Source organism: Anser brachyrhynchus (assembly GCF_964034855.1).
Source record: "Anser brachyrhynchus genome assembly, chromosome: 3".
NCBI lineage: Eukaryota > Metazoa > Chordata > Aves > Anseriformes > Anatidae > Anser > Anser brachyrhynchus.
Window position 1 is genome coordinate 24,279,769 of NC_137696.1, and position 24,187 is coordinate 24,303,955.

The 24,187-nt window shown below is 37.8% G+C and overlaps 1 protein-coding gene across 1 annotated transcript in view; it reads left to right on the plus strand.

Moving 5' to 3' along the window:
• The window catches only part of CENPF (centromere protein F), a 39,833-nt gene that overhangs the window by 9,447 nt on the left and 6,199 nt on the right, over positions 1–24,187 (plus strand). Inside the window, exons 7-15 of the mRNA XM_080587219.1 lie at positions 1,564–1,766; positions 3,805–3,930; positions 6,694–6,822; positions 8,407–8,529; positions 12,176–12,311; positions 13,448–16,224; positions 17,768–20,071; positions 20,626–20,778; positions 21,859–22,035. Coding sequence (XP_080443345.1) covers positions 1,564–1,766; positions 3,805–3,930; positions 6,694–6,822; positions 8,407–8,529; positions 12,176–12,311; positions 13,448–16,224; positions 17,768–20,071; positions 20,626–20,778; positions 21,859–22,035 — 6,128 coding nt within the window. The remainder of the gene's footprint in view (positions 1–1,563; positions 1,767–3,804; positions 3,931–6,693; positions 6,823–8,406; positions 8,530–12,175; positions 12,312–13,447; positions 16,225–17,767; positions 20,072–20,625; positions 20,779–21,858; positions 22,036–24,187) is intronic.

Consider the following 24,187-nt stretch of genomic DNA (forward strand, 5'->3'; position numbering starts at 1 on the left):
GGTATATTTCTTTAAAAGCCAGAGGCAGCCTCCTGTATGGCTTCATGAAAGCTGCTGTGCGGATAGAAGAGAGGCACTGGAATTAATGCTTTAGTGAGGAAAAGAGGAAGATACCTGTTGTTGCCTTTGGCAGCTAGCTCGGCTGGCTACTGGTGTGTGTATTCACAATGACCGGCCAGTACGTGGCGATTACCCACAAGCTGCGGTAGCTGTTACATAACGGGTGTGGGATTTAGGAGGGGAGTTTGTATTTATGGTGTGGGCAGGGGATATCACACCAAAATTGAAGGAGAACAGCCTTTTCTAATAATTCCATTGCTTATGGAACAATTCGCTTAAAACAAAGTTGAAACTTTTCAGGATTTCGTTCCATCTGTGTTAAATTCAAATTCAATTATATTTTTCCTTAATTTTGTATGACTATTGAGATTTATGGCTGAGCAATACCTGTTTAAAAATTCATTGATTGAATGTGCTTAATGCATAACTGAGTTCATCCATAAAGGATGTTACAGGAAGCCTGGGATAGAATAAGATACTAAAAATACAATGAAAAAGCAAAATACGATATTATTTTCTGCATGTTGGCAGAAATACATTTTCTCTGATATCTGATAATTGGAAGAGAACAAAGAATTTGTTTGGTTATGGATTTGGTGGCCATTTACTTAAACCTGCTATTTGGACCAGGTTTTCCACTAACTGCTTTTTACAGGATTTTTTTTATTGGTTTCTGTATTTTCCAGATGTTTATTCAAATGTCTACATGTAAAACTTTAGTCCGGGCAGTTTTTCAGTTTGGAAGCCATATGAATTCAGCATCAGGAGAACAGGTTTTTGTTAATAAATAAATAAATTTTAGCAATTAATATTAATTCTTGATAACAGTCCTGTAGCTGGCCAATGCTTTTTACCATAAAATTGCATTGTGATTTTTGGAAGGCAGGCTCCTGCTGATGTATATTCTGACAAGATCACTTGGTTTTTACTTTTTATATATGTAGCTTTAGGGGCAAGAAAAACATTAAAATGTGAAATACTGTATTTGCAGATGTGAAATAGCTCAGCAGTCTCTTTTGAAGCAGAGGCTCACAGTTGCCCCATATAAATGTTTGCAGTGGATATCTATCCTTTAAAAATAAATAAAATGGAGATAAAAATATGTGTTGGGTACATTTTTCTGTATTTTTAAAAACAACAAAGAAAAAAAAAGAAAAACAAAAATAACAGCAGAGTAACAATTTGTCTGTGCTTTTGCAACATTTGTGCCTGACTGCATTTTGCCGTGCTCTCATACGTTACAAAATGGAATTGGTTGATTTAGTCAACTATTTTTCAGTCTTGATAGTTACAGTCATTAAGATTATAGTAGTAGAAGAGAGTTGAAATTTTTGTGTTCAGCTTGCTGAACATTTTGCAGTGTTTCTGCTTCTGTCAGGGACTTCGGTTGTTATCAAACATACTCAATATTTTAAAATTCATAGACTCTTGGAAATCTGAGTTCCTGGAAGACATACCTTTCAGCAGAAAGTATCTTTAATCTTAACTGTTTTTAAAATTCAGAGCTAAATCCCAAGGTTAAAGACCTAGAAAAACAACTGCGAGCTCTAGAAAAAGAGAAGAAATCCTATATGAATAAACATCAAGAGGCTGAACTCAAGCTGGACAGAATGAAGTTGGAATTAACAACGAAGGATAAAGTCATAAATAAAACCAGAGATAAAATAACTCAAATGACGATGGAACTCAATCAAGCAACAACACAGGTGAGGTGTTGCATTCCATCTTCTGAACGTCCTTACAATTTATTCCCAGTATTAATGTGTGTCAGTTTTCAGCCATTTTAGTAAGAACCAAGGTACTCTGCTAAGTTTCTTGGACATTTGCTAAGATTCCAGTTTTGAGAAGAATATGTTAGTTTGTGTATTACCTGTAAAAATGTAAGTATTCATAAGGAGTTGCCATTTTCTGGAAGGTTCTTACTCCACCTGAAGAAATATTTTTCATCCATTAGGTATAGCCCTCAGGCAAGATTGACTGACTGGATTTCTGAAAAACATTTTCAGATCAAGTTGTGTAGAGCAACAATGACATCTGGTGGCAAGATGTGGCATTAAACAGACTGTCATGTAACTGAAAACTGAAATCGGTATTTGAAAAATACTGAAAGATGAAAACTGAAAAATCAGTATTTGTTGCCTAAACTACAGTATGTTGTGGTGATAGTCTTTGGATTTGAAATGACTTGTATAAACTAAAATCTGGGTTAAAATGCCATGCAAGATGATGTTGAGAATGTATGTAGTTTTAGAATAAGATTTCATGACCTAATCCTAAGCAGTTTGCATACGTAGGCATACTAGGTAAAGAAAAAGATAGTACAATTTGTTCAGTTTGTTCAGCTGAGAATTTAGAGTATTTAAATATATAATACATAAAAATGAATCCACTTGATTTTTGCTGTTGGTCATGCAAAGAGAACACCACTGTTTAAAATCATTGAATTCAAACTGCAGATAACCAGTTAGAAGTTTCCTTTTACTGGTCAGTTGAGTTACAGCATCTTCCTCAACTCCTCTTTCACAGCATTTGACAGATATGAAAATAGTACCCAGAAGTAATAAGTGACTAGTGACATGATTATTTGAATCTTCATATTTCCATCTAGCTTTTTCTTTTCCTATTGCTTTGACTCGCCTACAGGATAGGAGAAAAATACTTCTGTGTGTGTCTTCTCCAGATATAATGATTGTTATCCATTTTTCTCAGCAAGTTTCTACATGCTACCTCAGTATATTGGAAAGCCGTGCTGTTTCCCACAACTCCTGTATTGGTCCTTAAAAATAAACCTTTGCGTGTTGAGGGTTAACCAGTATGTGTTTTGAGAGAGAGAGAGCAACGTTTGGCTGTAGGAGTAGGACTGGCTGGCCCCGCTTGAATTGAGGCACAGCCTGTCCTTAAGGTACCGTGCAGCATCTCCTTGGCTCAGAGGGTTCCTTTGGTTCTGACAGCTGAAAGTTGTTCCTTTCTGTTACATTTTCTTTCCTGCACTGAAACTGGATCTGTGCCCAGCCCTCGTGCTTTGTACGAACTGCACTGAGGTTCTGGATTTTAGTTTCCTGCCTCATATCCCAAATTTAATTTCCGGCATGTCTCTTGCACGGTTGTCACTAGCACCATTCCCTGACTGCAGCATTTCCTCTGTGTTATCAGATACTCTCACATATTATGTGGTAGGCAGGGTTCTGACTGGCAGGCGAGTTTTCATGGGATCTTACAGGGGCTCACGGTCCCTGCGGTCTGCTTAATAACCCAGCATCCCTGTACTACTACCTGCATCTTGTTTTCTTTTGGCATAAAGGCACTGTTGTTTCAGTAAGTCATTCACCAGCTTTTGTTGCTGGGGAATAAAACCAGTCCTGTTCACCCTTTGCCATTATTTCTCACTCTCGGGGTGGGGGGGGGGGAAGGTGTTTGGCCTTAACAGGTTGTTTTTGGAATAAAAACACATTTTACTTTTCAGGGAGTTGGGTGACATTGCATCACTCTCTTAGTTAACATAATATTAACATAGTAAGCTAAATCAGGCAGCAAGCTGACACATTCTTCATGTGGAGGTTAAACCAGAAAATACCCTGCTGATTTTTTCGTAGTTAAAGTCTGAATTGTGGAAAAGACCCTCTTGTTGTTCGGGTAGACTAAGATAATTGCTTTTTTTTTTTTTTTCTTCTGTCCAAATCAACTTACGAACTTAAAACACCTTTTGCATTTTTAATGTTTGGGATTGATAACTAATTCTTGTAGGTCCAAATGATGGAGCAAAAGATGAAAAGATTGTCTGAAGAACTGAACTGTCAAAGACAAAATGCTGAGAGTACTCGTCAGTCTTTAGAACAGAAAATAAAGGCTAAGGAGAAGGAATACCAAGAGGTAAGGTGGAACTTTTTATTAATTTTGACTTGCTGAGGAGGTGAAATCACATGGCCTGTTTTGTGTACCTGCTTTTCAGTTCATTGCAATCACACCTGATAGATTAAAAGTCGCAAAGGTAGTTGGAAAAACTGAAAACATCACAGTAGAGGGGAGGGGCTGCCAGAGAGATGCAGACTTAGGTTAGGATTCATCGGGTATTAGAGAATCTGTGCAAGAGGCCTGAGTGAGATACGAATCCATGAGAAACCAAGTTGCGTTGGCTCACGGAATTATGTACATGTGGGCTCAAACTCAGTTAGTTGTTGATGTGCAATCTGAGTTAATTTTTCCTGCATGTCACACATGAGAAACAAATTTCTTTAGGATTATGTCTTTCTTCTAATCTTGGTTCGTGCTCAGAAGATGGTAAAATATGGGATTAGCATTAGTGTCCTTAGTTTCCTTTTTGTGCCAGCTATTGCAGAGAGAACAAGTGTAGCAATATCCCAGAAAATTTTTGGAGTGAAGTTAGGTTTAATATTAACTTTCAGATTCAGATTATGTCTAAACTCCTTGTATAATATAATCAGTACTAGGAAATCCAAAAGATTTACTCGGGTTTGGAAGTGATGACGACATTTCAGATAGGCATTTTAAATTTGCTTTAGGGGTTGGATAGAGGGTTGCCCTGAAGACGACTGCTGTTGTGTCAGATCTTTAACCTAAAACGTCCTCTGAGGTATCCCTAGAAAGATAAAATCACTGGTAGAGGACTTCTGCTGGAGTGACTGATGAACAATATTGATACGTGAATGAAAAAGTGGTTTCATAAAATCTGTCAGTAGATGCTAACACAGGATCTCAGAGAGATACAGGACCTGGTCTAGAAGTGATAAATAAGAGTTGATCTTTGAATAATTGTTGCATGAAAAAGAGTGTCAAAAGATTCAAATAGAGCAGTAATTGTATTCATCAAAAGATGGGTTTGAAGAAGCATTATGTCGTTGATTCTCCTTACAAACCTAATCTGTGTTGGCTGGTGCATGCACCAACCGGAATCCTTCGTGGAGACGGCGGTGCTGAGAGCAGAGAAGCAGCGCAGCACCCTGCACACGGGTGGTTTGTTGCTACAGCCTGCTTCAGCAGCTGCTCGCTTGGATGCCAGGCAGTTTAGGTGCCATGCACAGGAACTGCTCCTGTGAAGTAGACTCTATTTTTGCTAAAAAGGCCTTCATAAGGCTAATATGTAAATCCACACACTCTCATTCTAGGTTGTTCAACAAGGCCAGCTGGTGTGAGGAACACTTTCTCTGTAATGTTTGTCATCTGTAAGCTGTTATAAACTATTATGAAGTTTGTTTAATGTTCATTCATTTGTATGAACTGGATGCTATGCATGGCAGCCAAATCCCATGTAAAGGTTTTGTTTTATGCATTCGGGCATCCAAATATGTGTACTATCTTGGGAACTCTCATCTGTGCATTTTCCTCGGGGGGGATTTTTCCACTCTGAAACCTAAGTCCTGTCCTGGTCCTACCGAATTCTGCCCCGTGAAGCCTTGCTTGTGTGTTCCTTATCCCATTTCTGTTTCTAGAAGGCAGGTGAGATTCAGGTGTGCATTCAGTTAACTTCCATAAAGGCAAAGGCCTGGGGCGTCTCAGGCTTTATTCAGAGTTGGTAACACAGACTGGTTTCAGAGTCTAAACAATTTCCAGTGTTCTCTCTCAAATTTTGCTTGAATGTTTTCATCTGAGCTTCAAACTTCCATAATTATTGGATTGCTGTGGAACATAAAGGCATTGACTTCCTCTTTTCACTAATAAGGAGCTCACTAGGGTCCAAAAGACCTCCTCGCATGTGCTCAGGAAATGTTCCTGACCAGAGGTTTGCAAAAGAGCCCTTAGATCTCGTACGTACTTTCCTCAACATTAGTTACTCGTGTCAGCTAACGTGACACCCAGGTGGTGTCACATCTTTCCTTTCAGAATTTGCATACCGCTTCTGCCACCTTCTTGTGTGGGAATGCAATTGCAGAGTTATCAATACTGGGTTCTATGTAGAAAGATGCTAAAAATATATGCGTGTATGCATATCAACATATTAGCAATTGATTAGGCACTGAAATTTCTACAGAACCGCAACTGTAGGAACCAGAGGCACAGGAACAGCCCCAATAAGGACTTGCAAGCCCAACTGTTTTCTTAATGGATGCCTACTTGGCACGTTGGAGGATCCACACAAGCTAGATTGTCCTACAGATTTCAGGAAGTCTGTTCTGTGCCATTTTCATGACTGCCTTTGTAAGAGTCTCTTGTTGCTTAGTCCCATGCTAGGTATTATTTTAAGAATAATTTTAGATTTTCTTAGGAAAAAAAAAAGAACCCTACAGTATGGTATGCACATAATAGCAAAGAAGAGATGAATTTGTCCACTTGTTGTACTTTAATGTAATTCTTATTTGAAACATCCTGAAAATAACAAATTTTAGTACTGATACTTCTTCTAGTTTTCGATTTTTTTCCCTTTTCATGATATGGATGTTGCTGTAATGGAGTTTTTAAGCAGATGACACAAATGGTGTTACAACCATTCTTGCCCACGACAAATTTACAGCGTGCATCAAAGTTGTTTTCAAGTTTTTGTTTATTGTGTTAGATGGGTGTCTCAGAGCAGGCAGTATCTGCTAATGAAAATCATTCTGTTGTTGCTTCAGTAACTGAAATAGAAACTTGTTTTAATTTGTGTATTTATTTCTTTGATATTGTACCACTGTTTTCTAGGAACTAGCCTGTCAGCAACGTTCCTTACAAAAGCTGGATCAGCAGAGCAACCATGTAAGAAACAAATTGAACCAGGAGCTACAGCAAGCCAAAAATGACTTCAACTCCCTGCAGGCAGAATTTGACAAAGTAAGCTTTTAATACTAATATCTTCTACTGAAGCTAGGATTTACTGATCTCGACAGCACTGCCTTAAATTAATTCTACTTAAAGCAAATAATAATAATTAATGTGGAAGCTTATATTGTTTTTTTGTGCAGTTTGTATTAGCTGTTTTGTATTCACCATTTCTCACTGAAGTGCGATGTATTTAAATGTGAATTGCAGGGTTTAGAAGGTTTGGGGCTAGTCCACTTTCCACGGGGAAGGAGACGTGAGTGCAGAACAGCACAACTAAAATAAAGCTGCTGTGTGAGAGGGGAATAGTTGGGGCTGATCACAAGAGACACCTTGTACGAAAAACCTGCAGAGGTGCAGTCTGATGATAGAGTTAAGCTGATCAACAAGTAGTTGCCTTTTGGAACCACAGCCCCACTTCATGCTCCCTGCTCGTGCATTCCTGTTACTTCATTTGTAGCAGCACCCCCACTCATCTGAACATGCAGAGGGCTGAAACAAGGGCTAAAAGAACAAAGAAAAATTATGTATAAATAATTTATAATAAGAATTTCCCATTAGTTTAACTCCCTGGACTTCCTCTCCACAAAATCCAGATGAATCGGGGTTTGTATGAAGAGGAACCTGAGTACAGGGGAGGTCTCTCCCACTTCCATTAGAAGGTCTCTTGCCACTAGCCATTAGATCCCACTAGTTGTGATGGGACCACAGTTTTAAGGAATTTAGAAAGCAGCAAAAGTCTAAAGAGAGGATGACTGAAAAAGATACATATGTATGGGTCAAAAAACTCTTGAGAGCAGCTATAAAGCAGCAGAGCTAACTGAATTATTTAAAAGGGCTATGAGTCTTTGAAAGCCATGCTGAGAAGGGCCATTAGCAGGGAGGCTGAACGAAAACAGTATTCCTGAAAGTGACAACAGCTTTCTTACAAGCTTGTTTTATTTTAGAAATTTAGTTCTGTGAAAACATTGTCAAGCGTTTTCAAGGGAGGTTTCTTTATACACATCTTACTTTGCATGTACTTACTGAATAAATAGATTTTGTATAGAAAAATAAGTGCTTTTAGTTCTTTCTCCAAGAAAGCTAATTTATTACCTAATGATCTAAGAGCAGATTTTATATTATTGTTTGTTTTCCTGTTTTGACTTGATAATGGCATTTCCTTCCTTTCAAATCTGGAGCATTACAGGACTGTTTCAAAGAGCTAAGACCTGTTCAGTTTCTTCAAAATACTGTGTCCATGAAGTGAGAAGCGTGGTTATGATCCTTCCTTTCTGATACACATAGCTTAGCAACAAGGCTCTTATGCTGCCAATCTCATTTGAAGCCTGTAGCTGCAAGTTGGATGTATTAATCCACCTCAGACAGTCTATATGTATTTTAGAGACGTGTTATCTTTCTGGTCAGAGGTAAAGGAACTGAAAGGCAATAAGAAGCTGTTTTCTAAACCACACTAAACAACCTTAGGTTCGTGGTGGGGTAAGATAACGTAGTTTTATTTTGTAATAGAATGTTAAGAGTTTAAGCATAGAAGGTTTAAAAAAGAGTTATAAATGTCTGTAAACATAATGTGAATTTCAACGCTCGGTTTTGCAGATAATGGCAGTGAAGCAACGCTTGGAACGTGATACCAGTGATCTCACTCAGAAGCTGTACAGAGCGGAGCAGGCTTTATTAGCAGCCCAGGATAAGGAAACTGACTTGACAAGAAGCTTTGAGGTAACTAATGCAGAGGGGTAACGGGTTCATTTAATAATATAAATTAACAATCTGTAAACACTAGGACTGTCTAGTAGTTACCCACATAGCGTATTTCCCCATGAGCTATCTTAAAATGCTTTTATGAACTATCTTACTAATATTTTAGTCACGACACAAAAGAAGGTCTTCACTGACTTCACGTAGACTAATGGAATTTGCATATTTGGCTGAAGGATTGGGATTATAATGCTGTAGCATTACTGCTAATCTTCTGGTTCATGTTGGGCTTCCGTTACCAAACATAGCTTTTTGAGAGATTCTTGCTTTTAGTCCTGAAATAAAAATGCATAAATGTTTGTCTGATTTTAGAAGTAAATTCTAGAATCGTCGACGGTTTCTTTGGTGCGTGCTGCCAAACTCAAAGATTTTATGCTATATCCTCTTTTGAAAAAATTGCATTTTTCTAAGAAGAAACACAGTCCAGCACATATACACTGCTCTAAATGCTTTCCTCAAAATAAAGTTTAATTCAGAGAAGTTTTTGTCTGTGGACATACTGCTTCGTATACACTTGTGTAAAAATCTTTTCCACTTTAGTATCTCCTTGGTCTTCTGTGACATTATTTTGCTTTGGTAGCAATCAGAGTGGAAACACTGGAAACTGTTACAGTTGTGCCACTAGGAGACCTCTCAAAGCATTTTTTATTTTTTATTTTCTACTTCTAATTCTCCAAATAAAGGGAAGAGAGCTTTATACCTATGGAATCTTTGTCAGTGATTTGTTTTATTTAAACACTCTTATCTTCCTTGTTGCCTGTTGTCGTGAGCAGGTATAAAATTATCTGGCATAATTTCTGCCAAAAAAATTAGTTGGCAGAATTTTATGAAAAAAATGTAAAAGTATCACAGGGGTTTTTGACCAGATCAGCACAAGCATCGATAAACCTTTAGTATATTGTGAAAGTTCAGGTGCATTCATGCTGGTGGATTACAATATCTGGAAGCATCGCCAGGTATTGGAAAGTGACTATTTAAAGTGTTAATTGTTAGAACAGTATTTCACAAGGCTTTGGCCCAGCTGACTAGCGCTCTTTTGTACAATTCCCAGGCACAGTTTGGGAGTTCACACGAGCCTGGCACCATTCGCAGCAAGCAGTTTGGTTACAGCCACCTGTTTTGGAAGATAGAAGATTTTAGTGGTACAGATACAAGCTGTTCCATGCCACTTGGCCTCAGTGCTGGATTGTGGTCCTTGGCACATATTTATTTAGCAAATAAATGTAGCCAGTGCCTTCTAGTGGTAATGCTAATCAAGAATGTGCTTGTTCTTCCAACATATCCCAAAGGAGGAAAGCAACTAAAAGCTCCTGCTCATTCTCACTGTGATCTTTCATATTTTTAATTAAAAAAAAAAAAAAGACTTTGTATATCAAATATTGTGGGCTCATACCCTTTCTTATTTTGAAATTACAGAGTGAGGTTAGATTTGGTACAGGTGGTTTCAGGGTTGGATTTTTTTTTTTAGACCTTTTTGTCAGAGAGCACCTTAATTTGTGGAGATACCATTTTTACTGCAAATTCTTGGAAGTTCTTCTTTTTATCTACCAATCTTGTATCCACCTTACTGGTCTGTAACTAGAATCATTTTTTCTTCGTATTTGTTTGTCTTGGCCAGACAACTGAACAGCTGGTGACAGTGATGTTTCAGAACATGAGTGATATATTTATGAAGAAGCTGAGTCTGGGGGAGAAGGTACTACCTGAAGAGATCAGTAACTAGTTTTCTCTCTGTCTTGACTCGCACAAGACAGTGTGGTGTATTTAGCAGAATTTAAGGCCTGGCTGTTATCATCCTTACTCTCATAAATAACTATAAAGCAAAAAAAAAATCATCAAATTGTTTTGAAGTCTTGGAGGCTTTGTTGACTGTAGGTTTTGTTTATAGCAATAGAAAATGAGATTGATTTTTTTTTTTTTTTTCCCTTTGCTGGAGGGAAGTGTATAGCGTCTTGCAACGATAGTCTAAGCGCTTACTGTTGTTTTACGGTGGTTTTACTCTGCAGTCCTTACTGTGTAAAACTGGTGTTCCAAAGAAGTTGCAAAATGGATCTGCTTGTGAGACAGACTGGGGACATTTAATCTAAGGACTGCTAAGCTTTGGTGTGGTGATATCTTCGTAGTTATGGCATCGTAAGGTAGGGCTTACATTTTGGTGGTGCAAGCACGCCCATAGCTCTTCTGGGAACAATTGGTCAGTCTGTCCCCCAGCTGCTGGCAAGCCTGCCCACTGAAGTTCCTCCTGAATAACAGTACCACCAGTATATAGGTTCTGGAGTTTGGTTTAATTTTTGCTTTTTCGAGGCATAGTTGCAGAACGGATAAATTGGGTAAAACGACATACAAGTAGAAGCGTTAACTGGATTGAAACCAAATTGATTCTATTGCTTATAGCTTTGGAAAGAGTAAATGGCTTGTTGTTACCAGACACTTTGTTAAAGCATGGCTTCCTGGGTCTTGCTGAATGCTGTTTATTGAAAATGTTTGCACTGAATCAAAATAATTGGACCATTCAGCCTTTTTAATTTCTTTAACTTGTTTGTTCTTCTGTCCACAGATCACCCTAAATGTTCTAATGAACAGGCTTGTTTAGTCATTGACTCGTATTGCATGTGCATGTGGTGCTTTGAAAGCAGGAAGTTTGGGTACTTGTGCTTCTTTGAAAAATTATTGTTGAGATTGCTAGAAAACTTTGTTCCTTGAAACTTTTGTGACTTTTTAATTATAAATTCTGTGTAGAGAAGGCTATGACTGGAAGGGAAGGTAACTGCTAGTGAAAGTGACAATTTTAATCATGTTCTGAGAGTGATTTATTTATGTTGTTTCAAAAACAAGCCTGCCATGCCAGCAAGCTTTTAATTTTTTTCATCCAGACCTTTCTGTTTCTTGAGCTTGGCTTTTGTGAATTGCTGTCCATCTGCTAGTAGTAAACGGATGAATAATTGACGGCCTGTTTCCAATCGGACCATGCCAGAGCCATGCCATCTGTTGTCCAGCAGCACAGGAGTTTAGAGAAAAAAAAAATTAGTTTGCCTACAAGAACTTTTGTTTTGCTTCCTAGATGCAATGTAGTTGTGGAGTTGGCTTTTTTAAACTCAATTTATTTGGAAGAAAATGCTCTTAATGGCAAAATAACCCTCTGAAAATATAAGCACTTCTAAATAAAATTTGAACAGTGTTGCCCCAATATTCTTTAGTAGAAAGAGGACTTTAAGTGAGATAAGTGAAATCTGATCTATAATTTTCCCTGTTAATTTTGATGCCATTTCAGGAGTTTGTTTCCTTTGTTGCTTTAGGAAAGCAGCCTAACTTAATCACCCCTGATTTTGTAGGGTATGTTCTGTGCTGTCTCTTTGGGGTAGGTCATCTGGAGCTGTTTGTTGTATGCAAACAAGGGGCGTCCTGACTGTGTCAACTGGCAGCATGCCTCAGATGCTGTCAACGAGTTAAGTTTATGCTCAGCTAATGTTCTCAGGCAGTGCTTAGGAATCAATGTCCATCTGCCCAGAGAGGACCTAGTGGAATATGTTTCTTCTGATTTAAATGAACTGAATTCTTTGATCTCGGCAAACCTTACAAAATCTGGTCTTTCTTGATTTTGTTTTAGGAAGTGAAGCAGGAAAAAAACCTTCTGGACTTGCAATTTGAGAAAAAAGTGCAGGAGATCCACCAACTTGAAGAGGAACTGGAAACAGTCAAGCAATCTCTAAAGCAGAGCCAGAATTTTGCAGAAGAGATGAAAAGTGAGTTATGTATTCACATTTGCAGGACTCCTGTTGGATGCTCAATAATGCATCTTTGCTGCAATCCTGTAAACTTGATTGTGAATTAAGCAAAAGGGTTTCCTCTGTGGGATGTGATTATGATGGTATTTTTAACCAATATTAAGTTTCTCTGAAATAGAAATGAATTTTTATCTAAACATATGCAATTCCTGAAGATACACAATTTTGAAATTAACTGAAGTATACTGAACTTACCAACAAACTGAATTTGAGAGAATGCATTTATGCATTTAAACCAGGAAACTTCTGTTTTATAATTCTTGCTTGTTTGAATTTAAAAAAAAAAAAAAGGAAAATGTTATGTAACTACTAATTGAGTCTTCTTTGCAGTGCTTGTTTCTAATTGAGAACACAATTTTTCAGGAATTAAGTTGAAATATAAAATATTCTTTGTAGTTCTGCTGGATTTGACTAATAAAAGGGGATAGACTCCCACTTGTTTCTGTGTGGAAATCAAACTCAATGTGAGCTTTCAGAATGAAGATTGTGAATTTGATTTTGTTCTCCTGAAAATTAATGCCCAAACTTTTCATTGCCTTTCAACTGTTGATTTGTTTTTGATTGGGTAGACAATTTGCAGTCCTTACCAGCTATCTGAAGGAATGTAGTGTCTTTTTCTTTTTCGCTACGTGTGCATGCTGCTTCTTATTCTGTTCTTATCAAAGCAGAGGAACAATTATGAGAATTTGAAAAATGGCTATGTAGAATTAATCATCTTTTTTTGGCAGAAAAGGAGCACAAGAATGATCCATGAAAAGGTCATACTGTTACAGGTCCTGTAAAAAGAAAAAAAAAGTGAAAATGAGACACAGAAACAACAGGTAGTTAGTCACCCGAGAAAGCATGTACTTACCAGATTGGAGTGCAGACTTGTATTAGACTGCAGAACAGAAAGTTAACAATGTCTATGAGTACACAGCGTCTGATAGCCTGAAGTGATATAACTAATCCTTTATCCAGTGAGATAACTTAAGAGTAATGCTTTGCACTGAAAAGATAATTGAAAATAGTAAAAGTAGTAATTTTTCATTAAACATCATCAGTAGGATGGCCAATGTTGTCTGACGATGATGTGATGGTGTTTTCTGTTATAGATAAGAATGCTTTTCAGGAAGCAGAGTTGAAGTTACTGGAAGAGAAATTTATAAAGCAAGCGAGCTCACCTTCTGTAGAGCAACTGAAACTAGCTTTAGCTGACATGGAAAAGCAGCGAGATTCAAATCAAGACCTAATCGAGGAAAAAGAAAATCATATTAAAGAACTGAACTATAAAATAAATAAAATGGAGGAAGAATCAGAAGCTTTGCAGAGTCTCCTTGCATTCAAACAGAGAGAATATGAAGAATTAAAAAAAGAGACTAATGCTTTTTCTGAATGGAAAAATGAAAGTGACAACTTACTGCAAATCAAGGGTGAAACAGGAGAAAGATTAGGTAACACAGAACAGATGCATGAAAGCTTTGTGACAGAAACTGAAGAGCATGTTAGTAACTTGCAAGCAGATATTTTAGCACGTCAGATGTTTGTTGGAGAAACTTCAGCTATTCTTGAGGAAAAGGACATGCAACTGCAAACTCTGAATGAAAGATTAAAAAACCAAGAAGCAGAGCTTCAGGATTTAAAGATCAGTAATAAATTGCTTGAGGATTCAGTAAGACAGCTGAAGCTCATGTCTGAGACATGGGATTCAGAAAAGAAGGGCATGTCTTCAATGATTTGTTCATATGAAAAAGAAATTGAGGAAATTACTCAAGAAAATGCAACCATTAGGGATTTAAGCAGAGCTTTAGAGCAAAACCAAATAACTTTACTGGAAGCAAATAAAAATATTTCTAATAGTTTAAAGGAAAAAGAAGAAATCATTTCTGAAATGTCCAGAAAACATAAGGAGGAAAAACAATGTATTGAAGCAAGAACTGAAGAAATCACAAGAGAGCTTAAAGTTTTGCAAGAAAAGTATAAAGTGGTAGAAGAAGAAAATGTAGACATAATCAGTATTCTGAGAGAGCAGACAATTGAGTTTGAGGAGAAGAAAGCAAAATTAGAACGAGAAGAGAAACTAGTACTTAGTGAGAATAAAGATATCTTACATAAACTAATAGCCTCAGAAGAGATAAAAAAGGATTTGATTCAAGAACTTCAACAACTACAATCAGAATTTTCTGACATCCAACATGTGCCCTCTTGTGAGCTTGACTGTTTAAGACAGGAAATATTAAATGTCGAGGTAAGACCAAATGCAATGCAAGAACAACAGGGCATTGTATTTCAAGGCAGGGAGCAATTGGTGAAGGAAATAGAGACAAAAAATGAACCTCTGGTGTGTGACTTTAGTTGCAAAAGGAGGCTCTGTTCAGAACATTTGAGGAAGTGCATGGAAGAAAAGGATGCTGAGCTGAATAAACACCAATTTAAGCTTCAGCTTCTTCAAATGGATTTCGAGGACAGAGAACTCTCCCTAGAGAACTACAGGTTAGAAGTGATACAACTGAAGACTGCTTTAAGGGAAATGGAAACAGAACTTGAGAAAAGTGTGAGAGAGAAAGAGAGACTGCAGAAAGAACTGTTGTCTGTTAAAAAATTGGAAACTTCATATTCTCAGCTTACAGCATTAGGTGAAGATTGCCACTCATTGGAGTATAATGATGATGATGCTTCCCAGAACTGTGGCAAAAGAGAAATGGATGAAAGTTATTCACCAGTCTTGTTGTCATCCTCTTTGCAGGTAACAATAAACAAACTGAGTGAGCTGGAAAAAATATGTGAGAGGTTGCAGAATGAGAACCTTGCGTTAATCTCTGGGTTTGAAGACTCAAAAACTGATGGTATTACAGACATTAATAAGGTGGCAGAGGAAGAAGAGAACATAATGAGTAATGCAGATACAAATCTAAGAGCTGAGAAAACTACTTTTTCTGATGAAGTTATGGATCCAAATGATAACAGGGATTTGAGAATACATTGTGATAGTAAGGAAATGTCCTTCAAATTTAAAGAATGCAGTGTTGGACCTAGTTCTGACTATGAAGACTTAAAATTGTCCAGCAAAGAAGTTAAAATTCACTTTGCTGAAGTAAAAGAGAAAATTTTCTCTTTCCAGAATGAGCATATAAAGTTATATGAACAACATTGTAGTATGATCTCAAAGATATCTGAGCTACAGTCTTGCATTGAAATACTAAAGGCAGAAAATTCTGCATTGTCGACAAGTCTGAGCAATGCTCATACAGATTATCTGACAGGGCCACTGTCTTCTAGCCAAAATGGCGCACAGTCTAAATTAGATGAAACGAAGACCACAGTTTCTTTCTCAGATCTCTGTTTCTCAGAAGTAAGTGAGGTTGATAATTCTTTTAACAGTGGTATGTGCAAATGGACAGAGGAAATTAATCAGCTGAAAAGTTCTGCAGAAATAAATTCAGAAGGTGCAGCAAATGTTTCGGTTGAAAATTGTCGTAATGGTACCACACTGGTCTCTGTTAAAGAGCCCAGGAGCATTACTCCCAGCACATCTAACCTTGAGGGTAGAATTGAAGAACTTGAAATGCTATGTCAGACATACGAGAAGGCCATCAAAGTGCTTGAAGACCAATTTCACATTCAAGAGAATATGAAAAATGAGGAAATACAAGAGCTGAAAAACATTATACTTTCAGAGAGAAAAGAAATAGATCATCTTAAACAACAAAACCTGTCAGACAAGGAGGAGTGGCAGCAGAAACTGGGTAACCTGACTACAGAAATGGAGCGCAAACTGGCAGAAGAAAGAAAACAAACTGAGAATCTGTCTTTGGACTTCGAAGCAGCGCAACTCCAACTACAAGTCCTTGGTACAAGTTCTCATTCACTGCTGTGCACTGATACTGAAAATGTAAGTAATCACTCTTGTGCAAAAGAGTTTCTTGTAAACCTCTTGGTTTATGGCAAAGCCAAACAAGAATTTTACCGATTTGAAAAATAAATATGTTTAAAGTTGTACCCACAGACGTTTGGTACTGCTTAAAGAAAGTAGACCAATAATCTGTACCTTGAATTCTGGTCTACGCATCCCAGGGATTGTGAGAAATAAAAAAGTCAATGGGTTTAGTTCACTAGAGTTGTGAAAGTAGTACAGTATGCACTACTTGTTTTTTCGTCAAGTGCTGTGTTGGTGCACGTGCACTGTGTGCATCTGTACTGTGTTTGCGAGCTTTAGGTCTTGTCTGATTTAATACAGCCTGTTGAAGATGTCTGCACCTCCCACACCCCTTCATGGGACCATAAAGAGCAAACTAGAACTGCTTCCATACCCCTAACTCCTTTTAACGCTCTCAACAGCAAGCCAGAGCTAGCTGGTAGCAGAACAGTTAATTTTCAGTTCTGCCTAAATTCCTCAAAAATACCTAAGAGGATGAGCATTTTGGAAGTCAGTGCTGTCCTTTCTTTCAGCACTGTAGGTGATGTGCAACCAAGGAGCTCGATTTTCCTGCTCCTTGTAAAGCGTATCCTGTATGACAGAACCAGAATTTCAGTCAGATTAGAGGAAAACCACTTTAGTTCATGTACACAGCGTATTCAACTAATTCCCCCTAACTTAAATCTGACAGGTATATTTTCTGTTTGGGGAACTTCCAGTTTGGGCCATTTAGTCCTGTACAAGTGGTCTCCAGCTCCTGGTCAGCATAGGCCTGGAGATGATAGTTTAACACTGCTCTCTCAGACCGAGCATCTCAAAGATCTCCATTTTGTCCAGCTGTGCAACACCGAGCAGCTGCTCCTTGCAGAGAAGAAAGTCTTTCACATGTATGTTTTGCTCACAATTCACTTGGAGTATGCACGCTGACACACAGACACCTGAAGATAGACTGTTCCTACCACACATAGCTGGAATTCTCTCAAGATGAAGTACCCAGTACAGGTCATTCATTCAATTTCTCCCTGTGGTCCCTGTTCTTTTTTGGAGTCCTCAGGTTTCGAAGTCACTCAAGTTTGTTTCATATGAGACCATGAGATGGCGCCATGTGTAAGCCAGCTCTGACAGGCAGTGGCAATTGAGAGAAGGGATTCTTTGAAGATCTGGGGCTTGTCCCCCTTCAAGATTCTTTAGCGCCTAATAGAAGATGAGCAGTAAACAATTTTCCCATTAGTGATACTTACAGTTTTTGTATTTTGTCTTTAGTAAATTTGGCTGACATTTCTCCCCCAATATCTTTAAAATCGTTTGGCCAAAGATGCGTGCATGCACGCATAAGTGTAAATTCTTTACATAGGAAAATTGTGCAGATTCTGAAGTTGAGAGGGATGCTATCTATTTATTTTGCATAAGAGGGAAGCCTCACTGGCTTAAGAAAGTTTTTAAAACTCACCTTGCTTTTTTGTTTTTATTTATATGCATATATTTTTTATCTTTTTAATTGATTCTTAAACTTTTGCAGAAAGCTCAAGAGGAAAACAATAGTCTTTATCACTTGGGAAGCCCCTCTTGGAAGCCCTTCCCTATTGGAAGCCCAGAACTAAGAAACAATGAACCAAAACTAATCCCCATTGAGAAATCTCCTGTAGGAGACAGCTGTGTGTGTGAAAATATAACTGAGACTGCTGAAGCACGATTAGTAGAAGATTGTTCTGAGAAGGTTTCTGGAGAACAAAAATGTAGAAATACATCAGGAAAAATCACCAGCCCTTCACATCACGTTAGTGCACTGTCATTTTCTAATAGTAGTATATTTTTGGGTTCAGAGGATTTCTTTGAAAATCAAATAAGCACTGAAGCTCTTCAGGAGGAGGCAAAGCAACAAACTGATGAAAATTTGAAGCTGATCTGCGAGACAGAAGAAAGCCATAAAAATGTTGATTTACAAATGGAAGTCAAAAAGTTAAACTCACACCTGCACTTTCAGAATGCACAATTAGCTCTGGAGAGCTTAGCTTTTGCAGAACTGGAGGAAACTACTGTAGTAAAGGAAGAGAACAGTGGTGTAAAGGAGAAACTGGAATCACTTTCTGTCAGTAACCAACAATTATCTCTTGAAGTACTCTCTTTAGAAAAAGAACCTGAGAAAATAAAGTCTGAGCTGGAGATACATCAAGTTAAATTGTCTAATGCAGCAGACACAGTGGATGATGTTGAAATGGCCAAGGGAAACTCTTGTGAGCAAGTTCTTGGAGCTGAAAATGAGCAAAAGCAGCCAAAATCTGAGAAAGTTAATATTAAGAATCATGCCTTTTTCATAGAAAATGCTACTGAAATGCTTCAGGCAAAATGTCAGCAGTTAGAAAGGGACAGGGAAATTGACCTAAAAACTATTTCTGTCCTTCAAGAGCACCTTGTTTCAGTCACGGCTGAGAGAAACCATATTGGCCAAGAACTGTGTATTTTGTCTGAAACTAAAAAAGAATTGGATCAAAAGTATCAGAAGTTACAAGAGAAATTAAAAGAGTTAGAGTCAACTAAGGTGGATTCTACTGAAATCATTAGAAGGTTAGAGGATGAAGTGAGGACACAAACAAATGTGCTTGAGTCTGCTAAATCTGATATAAATGGGCTATCCAATGAAAAATGTAACCTTCTGCAGAAGTCAGGAGAGGATGCAGTGTCTTCCGGTTTAGAAGAAAAACTTCAAAACCAAGCAGCAGATGTGAACAAGGAGAAAGAGCTGCTTGCGAGAGAACTTGAAGTGGTGCAGAGTAAATTAAGTGCATCAGAAATGGAAAATTCGAAGCTTTCTAGATCTTTGGAAGGCTTGTTAACTGAAAAAGGTGAACTTGCTGCTAGACTCAACTCAGCCCAGAAAGAAGTAGATCAAATGCGACATGGAATTGAGAAGCTGAAAGTAAAAATTGAATCTGACGAGAGGCAAAAACGCCATGTTGCTGAAAAGCTGAAAGAGAATGAACGAAAAGTTGACTCTCTTGTGGATAAAATAGAGAGGCTGGAAAGAGAATTGGAAATGTCAGGGGAAAATCTAGAAGATGCCATCATTCAAATGGAGACGGCTAAATCAGAGGCAGAAACGTTAACAGTAGAGATGGAAGAGATGGCTGAGAAGTTGAAACGTCTTCGATTACAGATCGATGTTCTCACCTCACAAAACAAGTGTTTGGCAAAAGATGTAAAAGAAAAGCAAGAAAGAATCCTCAAACTGGAGTCTTCAAATTTGACTACAGCAAAACTGTTAGAAGAAAAGGAGAAAGAAAAGATGCAACTCCAGGAGGAGCTTGAAAATTCTATGCTACTGCTGAAATCTGAGCTGAAAGATGTAAGTGAGAAATTAGAGGTTTCTTCCCAGGAGGAAGCAGTTGCCAGAGCAAAAGAGCAAGTCTTGATTAATCAGGTCTCTCTTCTTGAGCATGATAAAACAATGTTACTGCAGGAGTGTCAGGAAATAAAAAACGAAAATATCAAGTTGGATCACACAAGGGAATTACTTGTTCAAGAATTTATGGATTGTAAACAAAAGCTGGATGAAAAAGTACAGGAAAATTGTGCTCTCCAGCAGCAGGTGAAAGAAACAGAGGAGCTGTCTTCACAGTTGACACGCATGGAACAAGAGTGTGAATGTTGGCACCAGGAAAAAAAAGCGCTGCATAACTTGGTTGCTGAGCTGAAGCTAAAGGCGCGACATTTTTCTAATAATGAAACCTTCCCGGATATCCTGAATGTTCTAAAAGTGTCCTATAAAGACCTTGAGAAGGAGCTGGAATCTACTCTTTGTGAAAAGACTGCTTTATCTAAAAAGGTAATACATTTCCCTTAGGGCACAGTTCCCTTTTTAAGAAGGAGGATAAAGTGTACTCTGGGCTTACCACTTCCTTAATATGTTAAAATAACTTTAACCTCAGACTTTTACAGTAAGCGTCCTATTTTCAAAATTATGTTCTCAATTTGATCACAAGTTTGCACTGTATTTAGAGCTGGAAAGCATGACAGTGTTTTATGTAGGCCGAATGAAACGGTTGCTTGGAAGTAGGCATAGAAGAAGTTGAATCAAATAATGCAGGATATTTTCCTCTTTCCCGTAGAAGGGAAAAGAGGAAAGACAAACGAATAGTGGGCAAGTGAGTTTTTATATCAAGAATAACTACTTGGAGAGCTCAACAGAAAGTTAAACATCAGTTGGACAAGTGCTATGTCAAAATGACATTAATCTGTTATGACCCTTGCTTGGAGTTGGAGCAACAATGGGAATAAACTAACTCACCTTTAAAACTGCTCGTATTTACATACAAAAATTCTTGGGAGGTCATGACGCATCTAATTTAAAATAAATAAATAAATAAAATTTCATTTCAGGTAAATGAACTGACCGAAAGTTGTATTGAGCTGGAAGCCATGCTAAGTGATACTGAACAGAAGATTTCCAAATTACAGGAAGAATTTACCACGGAAAAGAACAAGCTTGCTGAACAAATACAGCTTCTCCAAGAACACTCAGAAAGGAACAAAGTTAGTTACTGCACCTGTATTATTTCCGTATTCAAGGCCAGATTTATTCTAGCTGAGAATGTGTGTGGGCTGGTCAAGGGAGCTGTGCTATTGACCAGTATTTCAGGTTCTTGCTTCCAAGTTTCTGAATATTTCATGTTCTATTTTGAGATGGAATGATGATTAGTTAATGTTTTTTGCCTTTTCCTTCCATTGAAGGAACTGAATTGTTACCTTAGCGTAAATGCCACAGGTGGCTATCTGGAAATCTGGTACCAAGAATTCTCTACTGCAGACATTCAATCGTTAGGCTGAGGATGTTAGATAAAAAATGCAACATTTCTCAAGTTTCTTTTAAAGAATAAACTTCTTTCAAGACAAAGTAAAGGAAGAATCAAAATATGAGTCTTTATTTTAAGTTGTTAATATTTAATTCTCAGAGGCTGATTTACTGTGGAGATAAATGTAGGTCTTGCTTATTTGTGACCAATGTTACATCTTTAAACAAGTTTACGTGGCCTTAGGATATGCTAATGACAGCTACAAAATTTTATAACCAGGGGCTCGTTTCTGTTGTGCCCTTGAAGATTTTGAGTGGAAAAGGAATAGAGATTTCTGCAACTTTCAGAAATCCTGCATGGAAATAAATTTTCCTTTTGGCCAGCTGTCCAAAAAGTACCATCACAAAACTGGATCAAAATGAAAATGCTTAGAAAGTTTTGTTATATTTGAGAGGGTGAGAGAAGTGACCCTTAATCTTTCAAGTCACTCTGAGGGAACAATTTTATGTTTGGAGAGGTTAAGCTTTGGTTTTGGCAGTGCTGCTTGTTTTAACAGTGTTGGCAGACTTGCGCTCAATGTACCCTTCAGTTCCTAATATTTATTTGAGAAGACCTTCCTTTGCTGCCTATCCTGCCTTTTGTGCTCAGGTTTAACATTCTGTGATTACATTCTATTTAGCCACTCTAAAATACATTCTTCTTACCAAGTTGTTTTTGGAAATTCAAAGCTTCAGATGTAAAGTCAAATAGTTTAACAGGTTGGCTATTTCTCCGATGATAAAATTCTAAATATCAAGTAATGTGCTATTACTGTTTTTAGACTGAGCTACATCTAACTATGTCAGAAAAAAATGAACTGACGAAGAGTTTGGGGATGGTCCAGAAAGAACTACAAGAAAAAGAAAGTGAAATGAAAAGAGAAATAGCAGAGTACCAAGACAGACAACTTCAAACAGAGAAAGCACTTCAGGATGCTTTGACAGAAGCAAAGAGAAAGGTAAATCAGGAAATTGGAAGATTGGTGTTGTGAATTTTTGATTAAATTTTAGGTATTTTAAAAAACTTCGCTCATCCTACTGTAAAAGAACCTGGTTTTGGTAACAACATTTCCAAACTCCCTATATACTTGCCTTAGAACTCAGAAAGTGTTAAATTGTTTTTTCATTTAACAAACAGTAAAAGGTGAATTTACCTCAGTACTCAGCTAGTGTTAAGTATATATAACTTAGCTGGGATTATACACTTGAAAAAGGGAGAGCAGCAATGTGTTTCAGTCCAGTAAACAGTTCTTTTGGTAAGAATGATGAGGGGACAGTTAAATGTTGAAGAATATAAATGGCTAATTTGTTGAAAATACCACAGTTTTAGCCATGCAGCCCCAAGGAGAAGGGCTTGGGGGTGTTCCTTGATGAGAAGCTCAACATGGAATTAGATGGGTTGAAACTGGATGGTCTTTAAGGCCCCTTCCAACCCAAACCATTCTATGATTCTGTGTTGTATACAAAGAGCCCTATCTTTGTATGGAGGAGTCATAAATGTGTATGAATATGTACTTGAGACCAGGAAGACACTGAAAAACAATTTGCTCTAATTATTTCTAAGTAAGTTTCATTTCTATGACTATGAAGTAAATTTAAAAGCAAGTCATAGTAAAATATAGGGGCTTTCAAATGGCAGACCTCTTAAAGGCAAACTGATATAAAAAATACATACTTGTGACAAATCAGTCTTTCAGTTTTAAACTCCTCAAAACATACCAAGCAAGTTTGCTATGGAATACCCATTGGCAGTGATATGCTCTTAAGTATGTCTTCAAAATATAGCTTAGTGTCCTTTTTAGCATCATAGTAATTAGGCACATTTTCCCTCTCTAGAATGAAATGCAAATTGAGGCCTGTCAAGATAAGATTAATTCATTAGGGCTCTTTAACAGCTCACAAGAATTGGAACTTGAGCAACTGATGTCAGCTGATGAAGAATTAAATTATTCTCTTAAACTAGCTAATCACACTTTAGGAGAGCTCCTAAATTTTCAGGTAAGAAAAAAATATTCAAGCATTAAGGCAGAGTACATTAATGTAAATGTAGGAATCAGTGCTCCAGAGATTTGGTTTGACTTTAATATACAGCCTTTGTTTCACTAATGAGAGCACAGAGCACGGAGGAAATGTTGTTACTATTGATCTACATTAGAAAAATTTTGTTATGCATGCCATGACTTAGATCACCTACAAGTGGTTTGCGATGCGAAACACAGCCGTCTGTTGTCTCCACTGAACATCTCAACTTGGTTATAACATGGTTAAACTGCAGTCAAAAGTGGCTTTGCAATGCCTCTGTTTTCTGTTTGTGAATTACTTCGATGGTAAAGGATACCATGTTCTGTTTTATGCATGTCTTGATGCTTTGCTCTTGATTTTGAGAGTTTATCGACTCCATTTTATATAGAATTCTCATTAAAATGATTAACTAGAGTCGTTCTGTGAATGACAGAACTTTTCTCAGTGATGGTAGCTCCACTTTCTGTGAACAACTGATAGCTTGGGAACAGTTCTAGGTGTGCTTGGTTGGCTTCTAGTAGCACAGGTGAAGTTTAACTGTCCCTGTAGCTGAAATTCTGGTTATTAATTTCCCCTGCATTTTTCTTATCTTCATTATTTGTCCTGCTGCTGTCTGGGATTGATTGCTGGCTTTCAATCTTGTGCTTCCACTTCAGAAATGAGTTTCTCTCTCTCTCTAAAAGGGCTCTTGAAGATAAATAATCGATTCAGCATACTTGCAATTAAGTGCTGAATTACAGTATGTTCCCCTTGCTCAAAAGTTCTGTATTCAATAGGGATGTCCATTGTAGTGTTAGTTGTTAATTATTCTGTTTAATACCAACAAGGTGCTGATAGGAAACTCCAGGATGTGTGCTGGTGACCAAGCGCAGTACCCACGGCACTGTAACTATGATACGAGGCTTCCAGGTGTGCTTTCTGTGGCATTTGCACCCAGCTTTGCTTCAGAGCAGAGAGCCGCCCAGGAGAGTGGGAGTGGATAGCAAGGAGTGATCTGCTGCTGCTCGGAATGGTACTTCTGAGCTGAGATTGAGAGTGCAAAGCAGGCCTGGGTTTTCTTGCTTCTGTGGTAGTGAGATGCAGTAGGGA